The 22,367-nt window shown below is 41.1% G+C and overlaps 1 protein-coding gene across 1 annotated transcript in view; it reads left to right on the forward strand.

Moving 5' to 3' along the window:
- Positions 1–18,014: 18,014 nt before the first annotated feature.
- Positions 18,015–22,367, forward strand: part of LOC136884825 (synaptic vesicle glycoprotein 2B) — a 134,385-nt gene continuing 130,032 nt past the window's right edge. Inside the window, exon 1 of the mRNA XM_067157116.2 lies at positions 18,015–18,113. Coding sequence (XP_067013217.2) covers positions 18,080–18,113 — 34 coding nt within the window. The 5' untranslated portion in view covers positions 18,015–18,079. The remainder of the gene's footprint in view (positions 18,114–22,367) is intronic.

Below are 22,367 nucleotides of genomic sequence, written 5' to 3' on the forward strand. Positions count from 1 at the left end.
TGGCCTTACGAAACCATGAAAAGCAAGAATGAAGGTCGGGAAGGGGCACTGATTGCAACACCACCTTCCGATTGAGAGCCCTGTAATCAATGACAGGCCTGAAGCCTCCTTGGGGTTTCGGGACTAGAAAAATAGGCGAAGAATACGCTGACTTAGAGGGCCTAATAATACCATCCTTCAACATCTGATCGATGATTTCTTTCAGAGCCTTCATTTTAGGTGGAGATAGCCTATACGGTGGAAAACGGACAGGAATCGAGTCCGTGACCTCAATTTTGTATTCAATAAGGTCAGTAACACCAAGAGTATCAGAGAACACCTCGGGAAACGACTGACACAGTTTGCGAATACTATCAGCCTGCTCCTCAGGTAGATGTCTAAGGTCTAACAACATCTCATCCTGGGTAGGCGAAATAGATGAACATGATACAGAATTACACTTTAACAAGGGAATTCTACAATTGGACGCAAATTTGAATGTGCACGACCTACTCTGGAGATCGAGCACAAGACCAGTGTGAGAAATAAAGTCCGCTCCCAATATAATGGGGCAAGACAATTGCTTGGCCACAAACAATTTAACTTTCCATGTAAACTTAAAAACACGAATTTTGACCAGTAAGGAACCTAGAATTTCTAATGGAGATGAATTAGCCGAAACGTATTGAACAGGAGAAGAGACATAGTCAGGGAGTTTACAAACAGATTTCAATTTAGAATACCAATCAGCCGAAATAATGGAACAAACACTGCCTGAATCTAAGAGAGCTGTTATAGGCTCGTTATTTAACTCAATCTTAAGAAAAGGAACAGGTGCGGGGGTATCCGCCGCAATCCTAAGACACTCTTTAGGGCATTCAAAAGATGAATTTGAAGGCTGGTCGTTCTCTGCATTTACAACCCTTTTGCCCGGGGCTGAGCCTTGGAAAGCAGAATTAGTCGACTCAGCCGAAGCCGCTAGTCACTTTTTATTATTGGCATGGGTGGAATTTGCACCAGAGCAGGAGGGGGTGCTATTTGAGTTTGGGCAATTCTTGGCGATATGTGAGAAAGCCCCACATTTAAAGCAGCCTTGTGATGACCCTGCTCCATTCCTTGTCCCACTTGACTTGATCAGAGGACATTTGTCGCGCAGATGGTCAGGCGACCCGCAAGCATAACATTTACGAGGATTGACTGGTCGGCGAGGTGGAGGCCGAGTGTTACTAAAAGAAGGCGGGGGTTCTTTCGCGACACGCAAAGAATCGGCGTATCTAACTCCTTCCGCTGAAACGGCCAATGCTTCAAGTTCAGAGAAAGTTTGCGGGCACGCCGCGAAACACAAATATGACCTATAGGGAGGTGAAATTCCCTCTACAATAGCCTGTACAATCTGATCTTCCGGAAAATGAAGGGCAAACACCCTAGTATAAAACTTAATGTCCTGTATGAAATCAGCCAAGTTTTCATCCAACCTCTGTACTCGATAATAGTATTTCTGAATCAGAGATGACCTCGCGCGGGCAGGAATGAAATTTGCAAGCAAGTGTGCGTGAAAATCTTCAATAGATGACTGTTCAACAATGGCTCTTACTATTTTATCTGAGAGAACACCAATAGCATACGGATAGATAATTTGCAAAATCTGACAAGGGGAAAGAGAAAACACAAGAGCGTGATCCTGAAATTCCACTAAAAATCTTAAAAATGAAATTACTTCACTGGTGGTGTTGACAGAAAACTTAGAGATACCTCTTAGCAACATTGCCAATGGATGAGGCAAGCTACTAAACCCGGGTGACATAGTAGGTAAAGGTTTCAATGGCAAGGAAGTTAATTCAGCACGTACATTGTTCAACGATGTGCGGCGTTCAGACTCGTTGTCCAATGGGGCAGAGATAGTTTGAGCAGCAACGGTTATCCTATTGCCTTCTCCCTTAGCAGGTTCTTCCTCACTACTTACATTCACAACGGTGGGCTGATCAGATTTGGGAGGAACTTCCCCAGTTAACAATTGAGTGACTTTACTAGACAATTCAGAGATAGTTTCAAGGAGCGTATTCGCTTGCTTCCTCTGAACGCCATTCACCTTCAGAGACAACAGATCATTAACTCTATTTGAAAAGTGATATAGCCTGCCTTGCACACGCTTAATTTGATTAGGAGACGGATCGTTTTCATCAAAAAAGCTGACTACAGATGCTAGCCCAGTAATATTCTCGACGATCGTGGAAAGAGACTCATCAATTTCTTTCTCTCCCAAATTGGGGATGGAAATGGGCAAATCAAGGGACTCTCTAAGCTTGTTGGTGTCGATTGCAACCGTGCCTCCAGATTGCACATTTCTGATAGTTAACTCGTATATCAACTCCTCTTTGCGCAAATAGTTAAGGAGGAGAACATCGCGAGGGCCGGGCATGATGACAGAACAATTTTGAAAAACTCAAAAAATTCCAGCAACTGAGAAAATTGTTAGAGTTCGAATCAAAGCAATGTTTAGCCGTCAAAAGGGGCTAAATTGAGACCCATTCAACCACGCTCTGCTACCACTTGTTACCGTGTTTTTGTGGTAGTTAAGCATGAAAGAAGGTGCTGGGTGGTGAATAGGTCTCAAGCTACTAAAGAGAAATTAAATTTTAAAATTTAACAAGGTTATATTTCCTTTTCAAAATTAGGTAACAACAAATAGAACAGGTACTTAGTAGCCGAAATACAACTTGAAATGTACAATTACAGGGATTAAAGAATTTGGGCTTCGAGCCCTGAAAACACAATTCTTGAGCAACTAGCTCAACTTTACGATATACCAATTTCAACAAAAGGGGCAGAAGACCCCAATCAAACCCTGGAGCCCTTGCTCCAAATTACACAGCAAAGCCTGCTCGAGGCATACAACTCTCAGTTTTAGAAAAGAGCCACTCGCCCTTAAAGTTAAGCCTCTCCCAGGCCACACCAAACTCAACTTTCAAGTTGTCCTCAAAGGACATATACACAGGGGTAAAATACCCAACCTACTGAGGTCTATTAGGTGAGAAAAGATTAATACATGACCTCTAAAATACAACTTGAGAGGAGGCGAACTTGCACTCCTAATACACTTTGTTTTTTAAAACCTATTCTGGCTCTGGGCCACTAACGCAGGGGCTAATCCCATACTACAGAGGTGACTTAGAGAAGAACACTTTACATTACATAAACGAAGAATAGTTTGAGAAAATAAGTTCACCTCAAAACAAATGTGAGTGGGAGCTCGAGAGGGTTAGCACTCTCTATCCCAATATGTAGCTTTACAAAAAAGATGAAAAGAGTAATTACATTTTAGGAAAAGGTTACATGATGGAAATGCTTCGAACCCGCCGCGAGTGTTAAACTGCCGACCTAGCAAGAAAAAGAAGTAATTAATAGGCCATTACCTGGTGTTGAACGGCTGAAGAAGAAAGAGGCGCTTCCCGCCTCCTGCTATGTACTTAATACACTGAAAGATGGAACAGAAGTGGCCCGGAGACCCCAAAATCAGCAGTTTATAACCTCTCGCGGAAGATTCTAGGCGTTAGGGGAAATAAAACACCCTCCCTCAAAGTTTTTATTGGTTCGGGAAAAGAAACCCCTACATAGAGGAAAAAGAAACACATTATTGGTGGAAAATTAATTAAAGAAATTCGGGATTGGCTAGATCCAAACTAAGGGGAAAAAGAGGGGTATACAGCCAACTTAAACAATGACAGAAGGAAATTTAACAAAGAACAAACTCTTGAAATAAAAATTTCTCCAACAAAATAGTTCTTTAACTCCGCACTAGGTCGCACTATTGTTGATCTTCAGTAGTGTCCTCTAGAAGAGAAAGTTCACACTTCTTAATACAAGCAAAACAAAAGTACGTCGAAAATGACACAGTTCACAAACTCAAAATTTTCCAGGTAGTGACATCTTCCGAGAAATTTGGAAATTAAGACCGTAGATAAAGTTCAGACTTCCTCCAGAAGAGGAGTATTAACTGGCGCAACTTTTAAATAAACGGTGTGGAGGTGTACCGCCCGGTACAATAATAATAATAATAATAATAATAATAATAATAATAATAATAATAATAATAATAATAATAATAATAATAATAATAATAATACCGAGCTCGATAGCTGCAGTCGCTTAAGTGCGGCCAGTATTCAGTATTCGGGAGATAGTGGGTTCGAATCCCAGTGCCGGCAGCCCTGAAGATGGTTTTCCATGGTTTCCCATTTTCACACCAGGCAAATGCTGGGGCTGTACCTTAATTAAGGCCACGGCCGCTTCCTTCTCAGTCCTAGCCATTTCCTGTCCCATCGTCACCATAAGACCTGTCTGCGTCGGTGTGTCGTAAAGCCAATAGAATAATAATAATAATAATAATAATAATAATAATAATAATAATAATAATAATAATAATAATAATAATAATAATAATAATAATAATAATAATATAATTGCATGTGGCTACTACTAGCTTGGTGTAGCCGTTATAGGGCAGACCCTCCGACAAAGCTGGGTGGTGTCTGCCAAACTGCGTGTTATTGTGGTGTAGCATAGTTCTGTGTGTGGTGTATGATAATTAGGCATATTGGGGACAGCATAAGTACCCAGTTCCCGAGTCAAGGGAATAAATAATTTAAAATCCGCTACCCAGCCAGGAATCGAATCCCTGGCTGTCTGAAATGACGACTACTATGTTAACCATTCAGCAAAGGAGCCGGCAATAAAACAGAGATCAAGAGAAGTGTAGTTCTTATTTTCTTTTTTCAAGTGGCTTAATGTCGCACTAACACATTGAAAATTTTCGACGATGCAAGGATGGGAAAAAGCTAGGACTGGAAAGGTACCGGTCGTGGTCTTAATTGCACAGTTTTCACACTTAATATTTACATTGCTTCCATATAGACAACGAAAATACTTTTGAACTCAATAAAAAAATATTTACACCACAAATTATATTTTCACTAGTTACTTTACTGTTGTATTCCTTCAAACTAGGCCTAGACCTAAGGATTCTACTAGATACACTGAGGTTAGGTGAACATTTTTAATGTACAGCCCCAGAATTTGCCTGGTGTGAAAATGGGCAGCCATGGAAAAACACCTTTCAGTTCTGCCGACGGTGGAATTCGAACCCACCATCTCCCGAATGCAAACTCACAGCTCGTGATCCTAATCCCACGGCCAACTCGATCGGTAGACATGTTGTGAAATATTAAGCAAAGTACAGGAATACTTTTAGCCGGCATATCTTTTTAGGGGGAAGGCTACTGGGAATATAATCAGTCCATTAAACTTCCGGGTCTCACAACACGTGTTAATCTCCCCCCCCCCCCTCCGTCAACCTACTTTTGGTCGGCCATGTATGTATGTATGTAGTTTTTAATCATTTATTAACACCATGCTCCATTACAGAAAGTAATACTGCATGCTTGTACATACATAATGACAGTACTAAGTGATACCTTATATACAATTATTTACATATGACTTTTGTCAATATTACACTTAGCTGCTATCTCGTTGTAAGATGTCAACATTTATTTTGCTTACAAATTTATAAAAATCTTTTAGGTGTTTGTCCACCAGTTCTTATTTCTCCACCGGCTACTGCCCCACTGACTTTATAACACTTCTACAAAGTTCATCTCTCTCGGAGTTGAGTAATTTTACACTACCAAAGAATATGGTCAACTATCTGATGATTTGTTTCACCGCACACACATGTAGGGTCATTTGTTATTTTGACCTAAAGAAGAATTCATCAAATTTCCCGTGGCTTGTTGTCATAGCTGTCATATTATGACTTAGGTTTAGTATTATTTTCAGTGTACTCCATACATTAGGAAAGTATGATTTTTTGTTTTTGCTATTTGCTTTACGTCGCACCGACACAGATAGGTCTTATGGCGACGATGGGATAGGAAAGGCCTAGGAAGTGGAAGGAAGCGGCCGTGGCCTTAATTAAGGTACAGCCCCGGCATTTGCCTGGTGTGAAAATGGGAAACCACGGAAAACCATCTTCAGGGCTGCCGTCAGCGGGGCTCAAACCCACTATCTCCCGATTACTGGATACTTGCCGCACTTAAGCGACTGCAGCTATCGAGCTCGGTAAAGTATGATTTCGTTATGCTTCAGTTTGTAGAGTTTTCCCACTCGATCTCCTACAATCGAATGGTTTCCTCCCTCAGGTCTTGTTTGATTGTACAAATAGGTGTTCGATTGTAAACCACTTCTTAGACCAGGTATGTATGTATGTATGTATGTATGTATGTATGTATGTATGTATGTATGTATGTATGTATGTATGTATGTATGTATGTATGTATGTATGTATGTATGTATGTATGTATGTATGTATGTATGTATGTATGTATATGATGTGACCGTATCGGTCATATACATATTTAATCAATTATTTAGGCGGTGGAAAATTTTGTCAAGCTGCCTTGTCCATATTAAAGTTGCAGTGGACACCTCCGACTTGGTGGTGTAAACACGAGTCCATCATTGCTGGAAGAACCCCCAGAAAGAGAGCGAGCTATAACTTGGAAAGAAAATCTAGAGTAATAACTCCGCCCACAGAAATGGCCGAAACACGGCAATGCCAACGTGCAAGCTTGATTTGTATTGTAAGATTTCGAAATATGCATTATAATTAGTAAGGGAAACATTGGCATGTTTTCATAAAAGGCCAACGCCAACTAAGTACGCAGACTCCGGATGGGGATCCTCGAAAAGGCATCATTTTGATAATAAATTTCAGATAAACCGCCGATCGACGTGTATTCCGCCCATAACAAGATTACTTAAAAGTCTGTCACATATTTGATCGCATTGCTGATGTCACACAGATTACTTAAACGTCTGAGTCACACATTAGAGCCCATTGCTGATGTCACACAGCCCTTGGAACCACTGATATGCAAAATGTGGTGGGGACTGATCGCCGTCTATTGTTCGTATAGGGGTGAAATTATATGAGAGGCCGCCATGTTGAGAAAACATTCGCTTGACGAGAAAGATTGAAAGCAGACACACGGTCCGCAGGTGTTCTGGCCTTATTTGTATTCAGGAGTGCTAATATACATTTTGCCAATACGCGGTGTGAAAAACTTTGTCCAAGTGATACATGAAGTTAAGGTAAAGAAAGTATTTGAAAATTTTAACTAATGTGACCACGAGAACTGTGTTACAGATTCGGAGATTGTGTTTGTGAATGACGCAACTTAATTCAACGTCATTAGACTTGTTACAGTGAAGAAGAGCGTCCTGGGATTAGGAACGTGCTCAGCAGGACTACAAGAGGACTGGAACCTGTGATGCACGTCAGCACCATGAGAGGCTAAACGACGTCAAGGGCCTTCCCAACCCCCGAACCATGGATTTCTCGACATGACGATGAGTAAATCAAATTTAAATATTATCTGAGTAAATTGGGCGGTTATGTAAAATGTAGATAACATAAGTTAGGTTAGTAATGTAAATTGCTTGTATTCTTGAATTAAGGAGAGACTCGTCAGTAGTCTTCATATTGTTTTAAATATATTCATCTAGATGGGAACGGAAATTCTGTAATATGGGCTAAAATTTCGGGCCTATAAAATGTAAATTTAATGTAACGCATATGCGTGATTTAACGATGAAATATCGGAAAGGTTGAGAGTGCTTTAGATTAGGAGGGAAGAATATAGACTTGTTTTATTGATGATTTCAAACCGTAAAATATATATTTTTGTTACATGGAATATTCAACCTATTTTGGTAATGCATGGCGATAGTATCTTCAAAAAGCCATTATTGGCATAATAATCATGGGCATAGAAAGGCACTCTTCTTTTAATGTAATTTTACATGAAGAGAATATGTAGATGATTGTATTAATTATTTGTGTAAGTTGTGACAAGCCTGGACACGAACGAACGCCCTGCCATTTTTAGATAAAGTTTTCCTTTTATGTCAATAAGTATATGCTGTTCTTTAATATTTGAATAAAATTATGGATACGCTTAAATCCATTTGAGATTTTTGTCTGAGTTCAAACTGTAGGAAAACAAGGAGAAATTTTCTATGCAGTCCACTAGATGTGAACCTGAACATTCTTTGTCTATGGATGTGACATTGAAAAGATGAATAGTGGCTTGATACTGAGTTAAATAATCGTAAGCGGGAAGAGAATTAATAAGCCAATTGAGCTATGGAATATGATAAGAGGATATCAGTTGAAATGATATTATTTACCATGATGTATTCTCAGGGAGACGGTTCGTCTCACCTTGTGTTCGTTTAAAATGAACGATCACCGACCAGCCATCGCAAGCTATGGTTCTGCGCTGTATGACGTATGATCTAAGAGGGTAAGTTAGCATTTCTTTATTAGAAGGGACACTGCCACGAGTACTGTTCAAGGCTCTCATCCAAGACTGAATGCATGAGGTTCGCTAAACGTGATTGCATTTAAAGGATTTCATTTAGCTCGTTCATGTTTATTTCTGTAAAGAAATTAAATAACTGGAACGCCAGTATTGTATGGTTTGTTGACCTTATGAATAATTGCGATAGGGAAATTTTTGGAGACCCGTTTGTCGGTGGCATCCTGGAGATCACCGGTTCGAAGTTCAAGGCAGACCCTGGATTTTCGTTACAAACAAGTTTATATTTTTTGTTATACAGCTAGTTGCATGCGTTTATTGCTTATACTTCTGTTTATAATATGTGTAGAAATATTTTGAATATGCTCCTTGAGATGTGTTTAATTTTTTGTTTGAATTCGAAAAAGGGTTCTGTCTCGTTATTTTGTCATCGGGTGCATTGCGATTTGGGTTTGATTCTGGACCCGACATCTGTCTTATTTTATTTGATGGTTGTTATTTTGCCCACTAGTGTTAGCTTATTCCTTTGTTTATTAATTAGTAGTATAGTTAATTAGTTAGGCTATCGCTCCAAGTTGTCTCCGATTTTAGCATAGATAATTTCTAATAGTGAAGAAAGCTTGTGTTGATAACCGTCGCATTTAAAAGGATATTTCTGTTCTTAACAAGGATTCAAATTAATAACGATATAGGTGTACTAATTGTCATGTCAAAAAGGAAAGGATCGATCAACTATTTAAACGATAATATAGAATGCATTGTTAGAATTCTCCAAATTTATATTTAGTCCATCGGGCAATGTATATTTTGTTTTATTATTGTAGAATTATTCAGGGTTGCTTTCAATTAATCATGATTTTATCAAGGTATAATAAATAGGTTTTAAAACTTTGCTTATAATTTTGCCGTAAAAATACATCCTAAAATTTCCTGCGTTCATTTATGCCTTTAAGTTAGTTTAGTGTTGTATTTAGATCTTATGCCTCGAACGCAAAGAAAAACCATAACAAACCCCATGGCACTACAGCCCATGAAGGGCTTTGGCCTACCAAGCGACCGCCGCTCAGCCCGAAGGTCTGCATATTACGAGGTGTCGTGTGGTCAGCACGACGAATCCCCTCGGCCGTTATTCTTGATTTTCTAGACCGGCGCCGCTATCTCACCGTCAGATAGCTCCTCAATTCTAATCACGTAGGCTGAGTGGACCTCGAACCAGCCCTCAGGTCCAGGTAAAAATCCCTGACCTGGCTGGGAATCGAACCCGGGCCTCCGGGTAAGAGACAAGCACGGTACCCCTACACCACGGGGCCTGCATGCCGCGAACGCACCGTGGTTTAATTCTATGGAACGGAGAATTGCAGTAGATCCTTGCACGGTCGAAAGAGCTTTTGTTTACCCATCACTTTGTGGTTCTATGGGGTAATGGCGTGGGTTGTGTGGTTTTTGACGAAGCCCTTGAGCCCCTCGCCACACCCATACTACCCCAAAGACTCCCGCTTCTCCTGACATCTCTCTCTTCCTACGAACGCCCTCTCACCACCACCACTTTCTACCTTCACAACTACCACCAACACTTCTGTCCACGCTTCCTCTAATATTACTATAACTACTACCATTATGTCCCATTCCTCCCCACCCTTCCTTACTCAACAACATGAAACAAAACAAGCCGCCTGCTGGGGAAATTGCCACCGTTCAAGATACAGCGTGCCCACCGTCTCCATCATCACCGCCGACAGACCAGCATACAGCTGTGTTGTTTGCGGCGTGGATCCGAATCTCCCAACCGACGTCATCGTCCACGAACTTCGACTGGCAGGGATCCCGTTGCGGAGAGCGTTCAGGATCCACAACGCCGATGGGCCTACATATCTCGTGCGCCTCCAACTTCCGACGTCTGCAGACGATCAACGCCTCATCGTTCATGGAATCCATCTTTTCGGCTACCACCATCAAGTATAACGCTCATGCTCACCTCTCCAACTTTTGACCCGACCTACATCGCCTCGTCGGCGTCCTTGGCCTGCCCCTCCTCCCCCTCCACTTACTCCCAATATGCGGTTTCATCCACCTCCACCCAATTACTTTTCCCCACCTCTGACCCTATGAGACATTCTTCGCCTACTGCTCACATCCCTTATAAACTTCTCCTCCTTCTATCACAACTTTGCACTTGACCTTTTAAATACCCACCCCCGTACTCTCCTCTGAATTTTCAATCCTTGTACACATCACCTCAAATAATATCCACGTACACCTCCTCATTCCTTATTTCGAATTACCCTCCTCCTCACACTATCGCTCCTTCCCCAACCAGCCGAAACTCCTGGCCAGGGTGAAGGCGTAACCTTCAAGGTGGCCCGCCCCACCCCTTCAAGGAGGGGAATGAAAACATAGGGGGAAAATCCTCCACTGTATGCACTAGCCATGCGTCTTGGTGGGTGTGCTAAGTACCAACTGATGTGCCCAACTTAGCACAAGGGGCGAAACGCTGGCAACCAGGAATGAGTTAGCTGGAAAATTTATAATATCTAATAACGGGCCATTTATATTGGTATTATAAATTTACTCATTCGGGACAAATATTTCAGGTTCCCCGTGGGAATCAACATCTACATCATCTAATGGCCAAGCAGGCATCAATTTTTGGTAATGAGACAAAGTCTCTCATAGTGCATTGGCACTGCCGGTGGCTCCAAGTAGACTACGCAGTGGCCTCTAATTTTCGTTTTTCTCCCAGTGCCATAGAAGAGGCACATCATATCAAGTTTGTACATTGTAACTCTTTGTATACAATGTATCTCTTTTTGGCAAATAAACGGAGTCTAGCGGGGGAAATCTATAGCGAGTGCGATGCGGGCGCACTCTGGGGGCGCCCTTGGCGGTTTCGGTGGTTCCTGCGCCAGACACCCTCTATTACCCCCTCCCTTACGTATGTACGGACATACTTCTCTGTGGAATTAATACACCAAACACTTCTCCCATTACGAAGGCTGAAGAGCCGCTCGTTCGGCTGATGGCCCGCCTTCACTTTACGTGAAGGAATAGAACAAACTCTTTGCTTGCTTGCCTCCACGCAGGGGAATCTCTCTCACACACGGCTCACGTCGATTTCTCTCCTTGTGGACACGTAAATCTCCATATCAACGCTGCATTCTTTTGTCTGGCCGGGTGCCTCCTCAACACTACCTTGCACCTCACCAGCGCCAAAAGCACATAGGCCTGACAGCGCGAAGGATGTCGGCCTTCCCTTCAACATGCTCACCTGCATTATCAACGGTGTTAATCCAACCATCTCGGAAGATGATATCACCAGCCACCTTCGCTCCGCCGGTATCCCCGTTGACTATGCTTACCAGTTACTGGACGGCTACACCTCATCAGCATCACCAAAGTTTTCCATACCTACCTACGTTGGATGCCTGGAAGTGCCTCATCGCCACCGGAGTGACTATTCTTCACCAAGTAGAGCGCAAACCCATACTCGCTTAGCTATCCGCCGACCCAACTATCCTGTCCGTAGTAAACACGTCTCCACTTCAGACCTCACAACAGCTGACACCGCCCTCCTTTTCCTCTCACCACACAACTACCACTACCTCGACCTTTACGACGTCAGCCTTTACCCCCTCCCGTAATCCCATGACTACAATAACGATATGCCATCCATCGCCCATTATGTTATCATACCGTCCTCCTTCCATCCCTCCCGAGCAATCTCATCTCCAGCGACTCCCTGAAACCGCCTTGGATTCCACTGCAGCAGCGCCACCATCGCCTCCACAATCTACCCACGACAACGGCGCAGCCGCCGCCGATCTACCATCAACACATCACACCATGTATAGCTGCGTGCTCCGCGGAGTAGATCCTGCCATCTCAGCTCGCACAATTCTTCACCAACTTCAGGCAGAAGGCATCCATGTCCGTCGAGTTTTCGGATTCAGAATGCATCTGGCCCGACATATATGGTCCGTGTCCAACTCCCGACAGTTCAAGATGTTCAACGGCTGATTAAAAATGGCGCACACATCTACAACCACCGCTACAGAGTAAAGCCTTCACTCTCCCCACCCCAACTAGTTCGACATTCCCCAAGCAACCCTCCTCGTCGCCCCCGGCCAGCCCCATCTTTTCAACCTAGTCCACCCTTTCCCATACCTAGTTTCCTTCCCCTCACACCTTTGGCGCTAGACCTTCTCCGATTCCTCACCTCTTCCCTCTGCAATCTGCAATCACCATCCATCTCCAACCTGGAACCCTCGTAAAAACTCTACATCTTATATAACTTTGTATCTCTTTTCAATAAAGCTCAATAAAGTAAATAAATAAATAAAAAACACTTAGGCATGGGCAACATTCCTCTCCAATCTCCTTCTTCTTCACATCCTTTATCCACCTCCCTTCTTCCATCATATCTCCCCAACCCGCCCGCATCTTTTGGCCAGAGAGAGGGCGTAACCCTCTACATGGCCCACCCCACCCCTTCGCGGTGGGGAGTGAAAACAATTATAGATAGAGATAGATAGCCTCCATGGTATGCACTAGCCATGCGTCTTGGTGGGTGTGCTATGTACCAACTGATGAGCCCAACTTAGCACACGGGGGCGAAACGCTGGCAACCAGGAATGAGTTAGCTGGAAAATTATTAATGTCCAAAAACGGACCATTTATATTGGTATCAGCAGTTACCCGTGGCTTCGCTCGCGTGGATTTCGTAAAATAATAAAAGTAATCGTTCGTCGTTTCTGTACTAGGATATTATCTGTAAATCCCTAAAGAATAAAGATTCACCGATAAATTGAGTTTCATTTACCCTGGAAACTGTTTGTGTTATTTCCAAATTCAGTTTCATTTACCCTGGAAACTGTTTGTATTTCCTTTTGGGCCTAAGATAACCGTACAACATAGAACTGTACATATGAGAAATAGTCTTCTCTCAAATCCAAGAAAAAAAAAGTTTATTTTTAAAGGAGATTCCAAATAGTCCGCCTCTGTGGTGTAGTGGTTAGCGTGATTAGCTGCCACCCCCGGAGGTCCGGGTTCGATTCCCGGCTCTGCCACGAAATTTGAAAAGTGGTACGAGGGCTGGAACGGGGTCCACTCAGCCTCGTGAGGTCAACTGAGTAGAGGTGGGTTCGATTCCCACCTCAGCCATCCTGGAAGTGGTTTTCCGTGGTTTCCCACTTCTCCTCCAGGCGAATGCCGGAATGGTACCTAACTTAAGGCCACGGCCGCTTCCTTCCCTCCTCCTTGCCTATCCCTTCCAATCTTCCCATCCCTCCGCAAGGCCCCTGTTCAGCTTAGCAGGTGAGGCCGCCTGGGCGAGGTACTGGTCATTCTCCCCAGTTGTATCCCCCGACCAAGAGTCTGAAGCTCCAGGACACTGCCCTTGAGGCGGTAGAGGTGGGATCCCTCGCCGAGTCCGAGGGAAAAGCCGAACCTGGAGGGTAAACAGATGATGATGATGATGATGATTCCAAATATCTATCTCCACGTCGTAACATTTTCAGTTTTTGAGATAGGCTATAAGAATCCCCATAGACAAATTCTACCCCTTTATCAGTCCTTCCCATTTTCCGAAAAAACGAAATACATGTTCCTTTACTTTTAAAGGAGTTTCCAAATACTGATTTTGCGTCTGTAACATCATAGTTTGTGAGATATAAGCATCCTCATTAAAAATTATTCACTTATTTTTTCACTCCTTTTCACCTCCCATTAAGTGCCTTTTCCGAAAACATGAAGTACGTGTTTGCCGTGTTTTTAAAGGACTTTCCAAATACCAAGATTCTTGTCTGTAACATGTTAAGTTTTTGACATATACTGTAAATATACCGGTACTCATTTTCAAAATGCACCCACTTTTCCATTATTTTCAACCCCTTAAGTGGATTTTCCGTAAACAAAAAAGTGCGTGTGTCTTTATTTTTGAAGGAGATTCAAAAAACAGTATCAACTTTCACGTCTGCAACATCTTCAGTTTTTGAGATATAAGTTTCCTCATAAAATGAATTCAACTTCTTTTCCCTTTTTTCCACCCTCTCTCCCTTTAAGTAGACTTTACGAAAACAAAAAAAAGTGTTTATTTTTAAAGGAAATTCAAAATACCAACTTTCACGTCTGTAACATTTTCAGTTTCTGAGATATAAGTATCCTCATAATCAGAATTCAACTCCTTCCTTACTTATTTTCACTACTCACCCCCCCCCCCCCCGTCCAAGTCGACTTTCCGAAAACAAAAAAATACTTGTTAATTTTTAAAGGAGATTCCAAATAGGCCTACCAAGTTTCACGCCTGTAACATCTTTAGCTTTTAGAGATATGAGTATCCTCATACAAATAATTCAACGAATACTTCAATTCTTTCCCCCCGTAGGTGGATTTCCAAAACAAAAGAAGACGTGTTTCTTTATTTTTAAAGGAGATTCCAAATACCAATTTTCACGTTCTGTAACATCTTTTTTTTAGTTATAAGTATCCTCACAAAACGAATTAAACTCCTTTTCCATCCCACCCCCGTTAAGTTGATCCCCCCCCCCCAAAATGCGTGTTTCTTTATTTTTAAAGGATATTACAAACACCAGTTTTCTCATCTGTAACCATCAGTTTTTGAAATATAAGTATCCACATAAAAGGAATTCAATTTTTCACTTCCTTTTACCCTCCCTCCTTAAGTGAATTTTCCGAAAACAAAAAATACGTGTTTATCTATAAAGGAGCTTTACGACTGTGACATCTTCAGTTTTGAGATATATGTCCTAATAAAAGGAGTTCAACTCCTTTTAGACCCCCCACCCCCCACCCAATTTATTTTCCCTTTAAAATGCGCGTTTCTTTATTTTAAAGGAGATTTCAAGTACCAATTTTCACGTCTGTATCAACTTTAGTTTACATAAGATATAAGTATTCTCATACAAATAATTCAATATATTTTTCAATTCTTTCACCCCTCTTAATTGGATGAAATCAAAGGATTACGGTATGTGTTACCGGTACTTTACTTTTAAAGGGGATTCTAAACACCAATTTTCATGTCTGCAACATCTTTAGTTTATGATATATTCATACAAATAATTTAACTTTTTCAATTTTGTCACCCCCGCCTAAGTGGATTTTCCGGAAACAAAAAATATGCATTTCTTTATGAGATTCCAATCACCAATTTTTACGTCTGTAACGTCTTCAGTTTTTGAGATATCAGTATCCTAATAAAAAGAATTCAACCCACTTTTCAGTCCTTTCTACCCGCTCCTCCCCTCCTCCCCCAAGAGGTTTTTCCGAAAACAAAAAATATGTGTTTCTTATTTTTGAAAAAAGGATTAAAGATACCAATTTTCACTTCTGTAACATGTTAAGTTTTTGAGATATACTGTAGATATGCTCATTCTAAAAATTCACCCCCTTTTTAGTTCCCCTTAAGTGGATTTTCCTAAAAAAATTATCTATGTTTCTTTACTTTTATAGGAGATTCCAAGTACCAGTTTTCAAGTCTGTAATATGTTAAGTGTCTGAGATATATTGTAGGCCAAGATATGTTTTTTAATTCCACCCCGTTTTTCATTGGATTTTTCAAAAACAAAAAATACGTGTTTCTTTATTTTTAAAGGATATTCCAAATACCAATTTTCATGTCTGTAACATTTCCAGTTTTAGAGATATAAGTACCCTCATAAAAGGTATTCAACCAATTTTCCCCCTTTTTTCACTCCCACTTAATGGGATTTCGCGAAAACAAGAAACATGTGTTTCTTTATTTTTAAAGGAGATTCCAAATACCAAGTTTTACGTCTGTAAACTTTTAAGTTTTTGATATATATATATATATATATATATATATATATATACCCTCTTTCAAAAATTTCGCTACCGGGCGAGTTGGCCGTGCGTGTAGAGGCGCGCGGCTGTGAGCTTGCATCCGGGAGATCGTGGGTTCGAGCCCCACTGTCGGCAGCCCTGAAGATGGTTTTCCGTGGTTTCCCATTTTCACACCAGGCAAATGCTGGGGCTGTACCTTAATTAAGGCCACGGCCGCTTCCTTCCAACTCCTAGGCCTTTCCCATCCCATCGTCGCCATAAGACCTATCTGTGTCGGTGCGACGTAAAACAAATAGAAAAAAAAAATTCACTCCCCTTTTCACCCCCTTGGCGACGGAATACTCGAAAATCCTTCCTTAGTGAGCACGTACACCCTAGTATAAATGTATTATTATCAAAATTCCAGTAATTTTGGCTCGGCGATGATGAATCCGTCAGTCAGTCAGTCAGTCAGGACATGTTGTTTTATACATATAGATTATAAATTGACTCATTCGAGAGAAACATTTCAGATTCCCTGTGGGAATCAACATCTACATCATACATTCTTAATTCAATGGTTGTTAGGATGAACATTAGTAAAAATAATAATGTAAACAAAACTATATCCTTTTTACAGTTCTTGTTCAAATACAACTGAGTTCATGAAAGGTAAGAACTGTTTAAAGTAATTTTTAATCTACTTTTGCTCACTGGCTATGACACCCACGGTATCCCCTGCCTGTCGTAAGAGACGACTAAAAGGGGCCTCAGGGGCTCTGAACTTTGGAGCGTGGGTTGGCGACCACGGGGCCCTTAGCTGAATCCTGGCATTGCTTCCACTTACTTGTGCCAGGCTCCTCACTTTCATCTATCCTATCCGACCTCTCTTGGTCAACTCTTGTTCTTTTCCGACCCCGACGCTATTAGGTTTACGAGGGCTAGGGAGTCTTTCATTTTCACGCCTTTCGTGGCCCTTGTCTTCCTTTGGCCGATATCTTCATTTTTCGAAGTGTCGGACCCCTTCCATATTTTCCCTCTGATTAGCGTTATATAGAGGATGGTTGCCTAGTTGTACTTCCTCTTAAAACAATAATCACCACCACCACCATCACTGGCTATGACTCCGTACCTAAAATATCTTTAATTAAAACGCGTCTTTCCCTCTCAAGTAATTCACAATGAAATAATAAATGGTCAACTGTTTGATCACCAGCATAGCATACATATGTATGTATTTATGCATGTAGTATGCATGTATAAATAAATAAATAAATAAATAAATAAATAAATAAATAAATAAATAAATAATATGATTGATCGGTCGAACAGTCTATCGTAGCCGTTTCTTGCTCTGTATTTAACACCTCTAGGACAAGTATCATAGTATAATATGTGCCCGACACGACCTTAAAAACTGAAAGTCTTTTTCAAATCAACCATGACTTTGGGAGTGAAGTGGCAGATTTGTTATAGAATCCCATCGCAATGAAATACGGTACAATCCCACTCTTGCACTAGCTGTCAGTCCAATATTTTAACCTATAGGTTCACTGCTGATAACAAGGGAGGGGAGCGTACAGTTGTTCCTAGTTAACAAGCCGCAGTATTTAAAAGCTGTTGAAATGGTGCGAGTAATTATTGGTTATGCTTGACGACCGGGCAAAATAATCTGCGATAACTTTTTTGCACGGCTACCTTGAAAAACTCTCATTCTTGAAAAACGTGAGTAAGGGGATCGCGCACCAATATGATTGCTGAGCTGCTCATGTGCTCCTGCAGTCAAGGCTGCGGTTGATTTATGAAGACAAGGTAAATCCGACGATAAATATAGTAACTAGTGGATAATAGTCGGAAAACAAGTGACAAGCAGTCTTTACGCCGAAGAGGGGAATGCAGCAAGAACCAGGGAGAAGCACGCTGCGATGGTAATAGGACACAACAAGAAGTACACCTTAGGTCAGTACGAACATCATTGATCTACGAGCTTAATTTTGTACCAATTTTAGAAAAAAATCTCTTACAGGATTCTTGAAGTAGAGTAATAGAAAAGTGCGTCTCAATTATTTAAAAGAAATCTGACAATTCATTTCTGAGATACGTAATTTCATCAAAATGATACTTGTACGACTTCTCGCGATGTTGTTTGCAAAGTAAAACTTTATGTATTTCATTCTGACATTTTTCCTGAATATAAGTATGCAAATTAGTTTTGTACATTTATGTAAAAAAAATACTAAAGGTATGAATGTAAACATTATTTTATGATATGATATCGCCCAAGGTACAACCATTGAGCAACAATGTTCACAATCACGGACATTACGTATCTCACAAATGAGCCACCAGAATTCTTAAAAAAAATTGAGACAGGTCACTTAATTATAACTCAGTTCCAATAATTCAGTAAGAAATCATTTTAAAAGTGAATGAAAGAGAAACTGATCTCCTGCTATGTCTATTTATCCTTTTCAATCACAAATTATTAATTTGTACCTATTAAAAATCATACCGTAGTATTGAGATAAAGTCATAGGAAAGAGTAAATATTAGAATAAATACGACGCCTTATTTATGAAGTACGTTGGGTAAATTTGATGTCCATAATTATGAACAACATGAACTGAAATTATTTTTAAGGTTTCATATACTAAAGATGTTCACTTTTCCTTTCACCTCATCTTCCGTCGTCTGTACCAATTTCCATACACACATTATGTATTTTTTAATTAACAGTTTATGAAAAGGTGTGCGTGTGCTCTTGTCAGAATAGAGGGTGTGTGGCACTTGAATACAACACTGCTCTATACTTTATACGACGTTTAACATTTGAGCTGCATTATTTACTTTCTTGGTCAAAGAATAAGCAAAGAATCAAGGTACTTTTTATCTTACATTTTAAAAAATTGAAGGAATTGGTAAAAATTTTGTACTCTTTAGATGTAGTTCTTCTCGAGGACAAACCAAATTTGGTCACATTTTATTAAAAATTGAAGCCTCCGTGGGTCGGGCGGCAGCACGCCGGCCTCTCACCGCTGGATACCGTAGTTCAAATCCCGGTCACTCCATGTGAGATTTGTGCAGGACAAAGTGGAGGCAGGACTTGTTTTTTCTCCGGGTATTCCAGTTTTCCCTGTCATCTTTCATTCCAACAACACTTTCCAGTTCCATTTCATCATCATCTGTTTACCCTCCAGGTTCGGTTTTTCCCTCGGACTTAGCGAGGGATCCCACCTCTACCACCTCAAGGGCAGTATCCTGGAGCTTCAGACTCTTGGTCGGGGGATACAACTGGGGAGTATGACCAGTACCTCGCCCAGGCGGCCTCACCTGCTATGCTGAACAGGGGCCTTGTGGAGGGATGGGAAGATTGGAAGGGATATGCAAGGAAGAAGGAAGGGAGCGGCCGTGGCCTTAAGTTAGGTACCATCCCGGCATTCGCCTGGAGGAGAAGTGGGAAACCACGGAAAACCACTTCGAGGATGGCTGAGGTGGGAATCGAACCCACTTCTACTCAGTTGACCTCCCGAGGCTGAGTGGACCCCGTTCCAGCCCTCGTACCACTTTTCAAATTTCGTGGCAGAGCCGGGAATCGAACCCGGACCTCCGGGGGTGGCAGCTAATCACGCTAACCACTACACCACAGAGGCGGCTTCCAGTTCCATTTAATTTCATTAATAATTCATTAATCATTGTCCCAGACGAGTGCGACAGGCTTCGGCAGCCAATCAATCAATCAATACTGATCTGCATTTAGGGCAGTCGCCCAGGTGGCAGATTCCCTACCTGTTGTTTTCCTACCCCTTTCCTAAATGATTTCAAAGAAATTGGAAATTTATTGAACGTCTCCCTTGGTAAGTTATTCCAATTCCTCACTCCCCTTCTTATAAATGAATATTTGCCCCAATTTTTCCTCTTGAATTCCAACTTTATATTCATATTGTGATCTTTCCTACTTTTATAAACGCCACTCAAACTTATTCGTCTACTAATGTCATTCCACGCCATCTCTCCACTGACAGCTCGGAACATACCACTTAGTCAAGCAGCTCTTCTTCTTTCTCTCAGTTCTTCCCAACCCAAACTTTGCAACATTTTTGTAACGCTACTCTTTTGTCGTAAATCACCCAGAACAAATCGAGCTGCTTTTCTTTGGATTTATTCCAATTCTTGAATCAGGTAATCTTGGTGAGGGTCCCATACACTGGAACCATACTCTAGTTGGGGTCTTACCAGAGACTTATATGCCCTCTCCTTTACATCCTTACTACAACCCCTAAACACCCTCATAACCATGTGCAGAGATCTGTACCCTTTATTTACAATCCCATTTATGTGATTACCCCAATGAAGGTCTTTCCATATATTAACACCTATATACTTACAATGATCCCCAACAGGAACTTTCACCCCATCAACGCAGTAATTAAAACTGAGAGGACTTTTTCTATTTGTGAAACTCACAACTTGACTTTTAACCCCGTTTATTAACATACCATTGCCTGCTGTCCATCTCACAACATTATCGAGGTCACGTTGCAGTTGCTCAGAATCTTGTAAATTATTTATTACTCTATACAGAATAACATCATCCGCAAAAAGCCTTACCTCCGATTCCACTCCTTTACTCATATCATTTATATATATAAGAAAACATAAAGGTCCGATAATACTGCATTGAGGGTCAGATAAAGCTTCACCTACTCTGAGATCTATTTTCTAGAAATATAGCAACCCATTCAGTCACTCTTTTGTCTAGTCCAATTGCACTCATTTTTGCCAGTAGTCTCCCATGATCCACCCTATCAAATGCCGGCACATTTCTTATCCTCGCCGCTAGATGGGGGCTTCATTCATTCCACTCTTGACCCGGTCGAATGACTGGAAACAGGCTGTGGATTTTCATTTATTAAAAATTAAAACGGTTCCAGGCGAAAGACCACAAAATTCCACCGAAATAAGACGTGTGCGACTTCTTACGAGGTTGTTTGCAAGGGACAACTTTATGTATTTCATTCATAAGTATGCAAACTGTTTTTGTATATTTAAGTAAACATTTAAAAAAATAAACATTAAAATACGTTTGTTTCTAAAATCTGAGATGACTGAATGTCAGGCCAGGAATAAAACTCTGGAATGCGTAGTTCATTTTAAGGATTTAAGATGTGTGTTCTCCCAGGATGGTAGTACGGTATAGGTGAAATTGAATCTAGGTGCAGCAAAGCTAATACCGTGAGCTCGCACTTGCGATCAACGACGTTCTTTAAGAAGTATGTCAGCTCCTGGACGAAACTAACTTTACATCTGACTTACTTTGCCAGAAGGAAGTGAAAGCTGGGTAGATTCATCAATCAATCAATCAATCAATCAATCAATCAATCAATCAATCAATCAATCAATCAATCAATCAATCAATCAATCAATCAATCAATCAATCAATCAATCAATCAATCAATCAATCAATACTGATCTGCATTTAGGGCAGTCGCCCAGGTGGCAGATTCCCTATCTGTTGTTACCTTATTCACAAGTTAGAAGTAATAGATATGAGTAACGAGAATGATTGCTGGTACAAGCAGGTGGGAACAATGGTAGGAGTACTCGGAATAAGGAGGTAAGGGCTGAGTTAGGATTAAACTGGATGGATGAACGTTTCACAGACATATAGGTTTCGGTGGTGGGGTCATGTTATACGATTGAAGATGGGTAGTTTTCCCAAAAGAGCAATACACTCGGCTATGGAGGGGAAGATTAGTAGAGCTAGACTAAAGCGACGACACGGGGCTGTCGTATTTGAGCACTTTCAAATACCACCGGACTGAGCCAGGATCGAACCTGCCAAATTGGGGTCAGAAGGCCAGCGACTCAACCGTCTGAGCCACTCAGGCTGACATTATTATTATTATTATTATTATTATTATTATTATTATTATTATTATTATTATTATTATTATTATTATTATTATTATTATTATTTCTGACAGTGGATTATTGTTATAAATGGGAAGCACGTTCATTCTCTCATGTAAAGAGAAAGCGATTTGATTTTGTTATTTGTTCTACGTCTCGCCGACATGGACAGCTCTTATGGCGACGATGGGATAGATAGGACACGACTAGGACCGGGAAGGAAGCAACCTTGGCCTTTGTAAGGCACAACCGCAGAATTTGCCTGGTGCGAAAATAGGAAAGTACGGAAAAACACCTTCAGGT

Source organism: Anabrus simplex, chromosome 1, assembly GCF_040414725.1.
Source record: "Anabrus simplex isolate iqAnaSimp1 chromosome 1, ASM4041472v1, whole genome shotgun sequence".
Classification (NCBI taxonomy): Eukaryota; Metazoa; Arthropoda; class Insecta; order Orthoptera; family Tettigoniidae; genus Anabrus; species Anabrus simplex.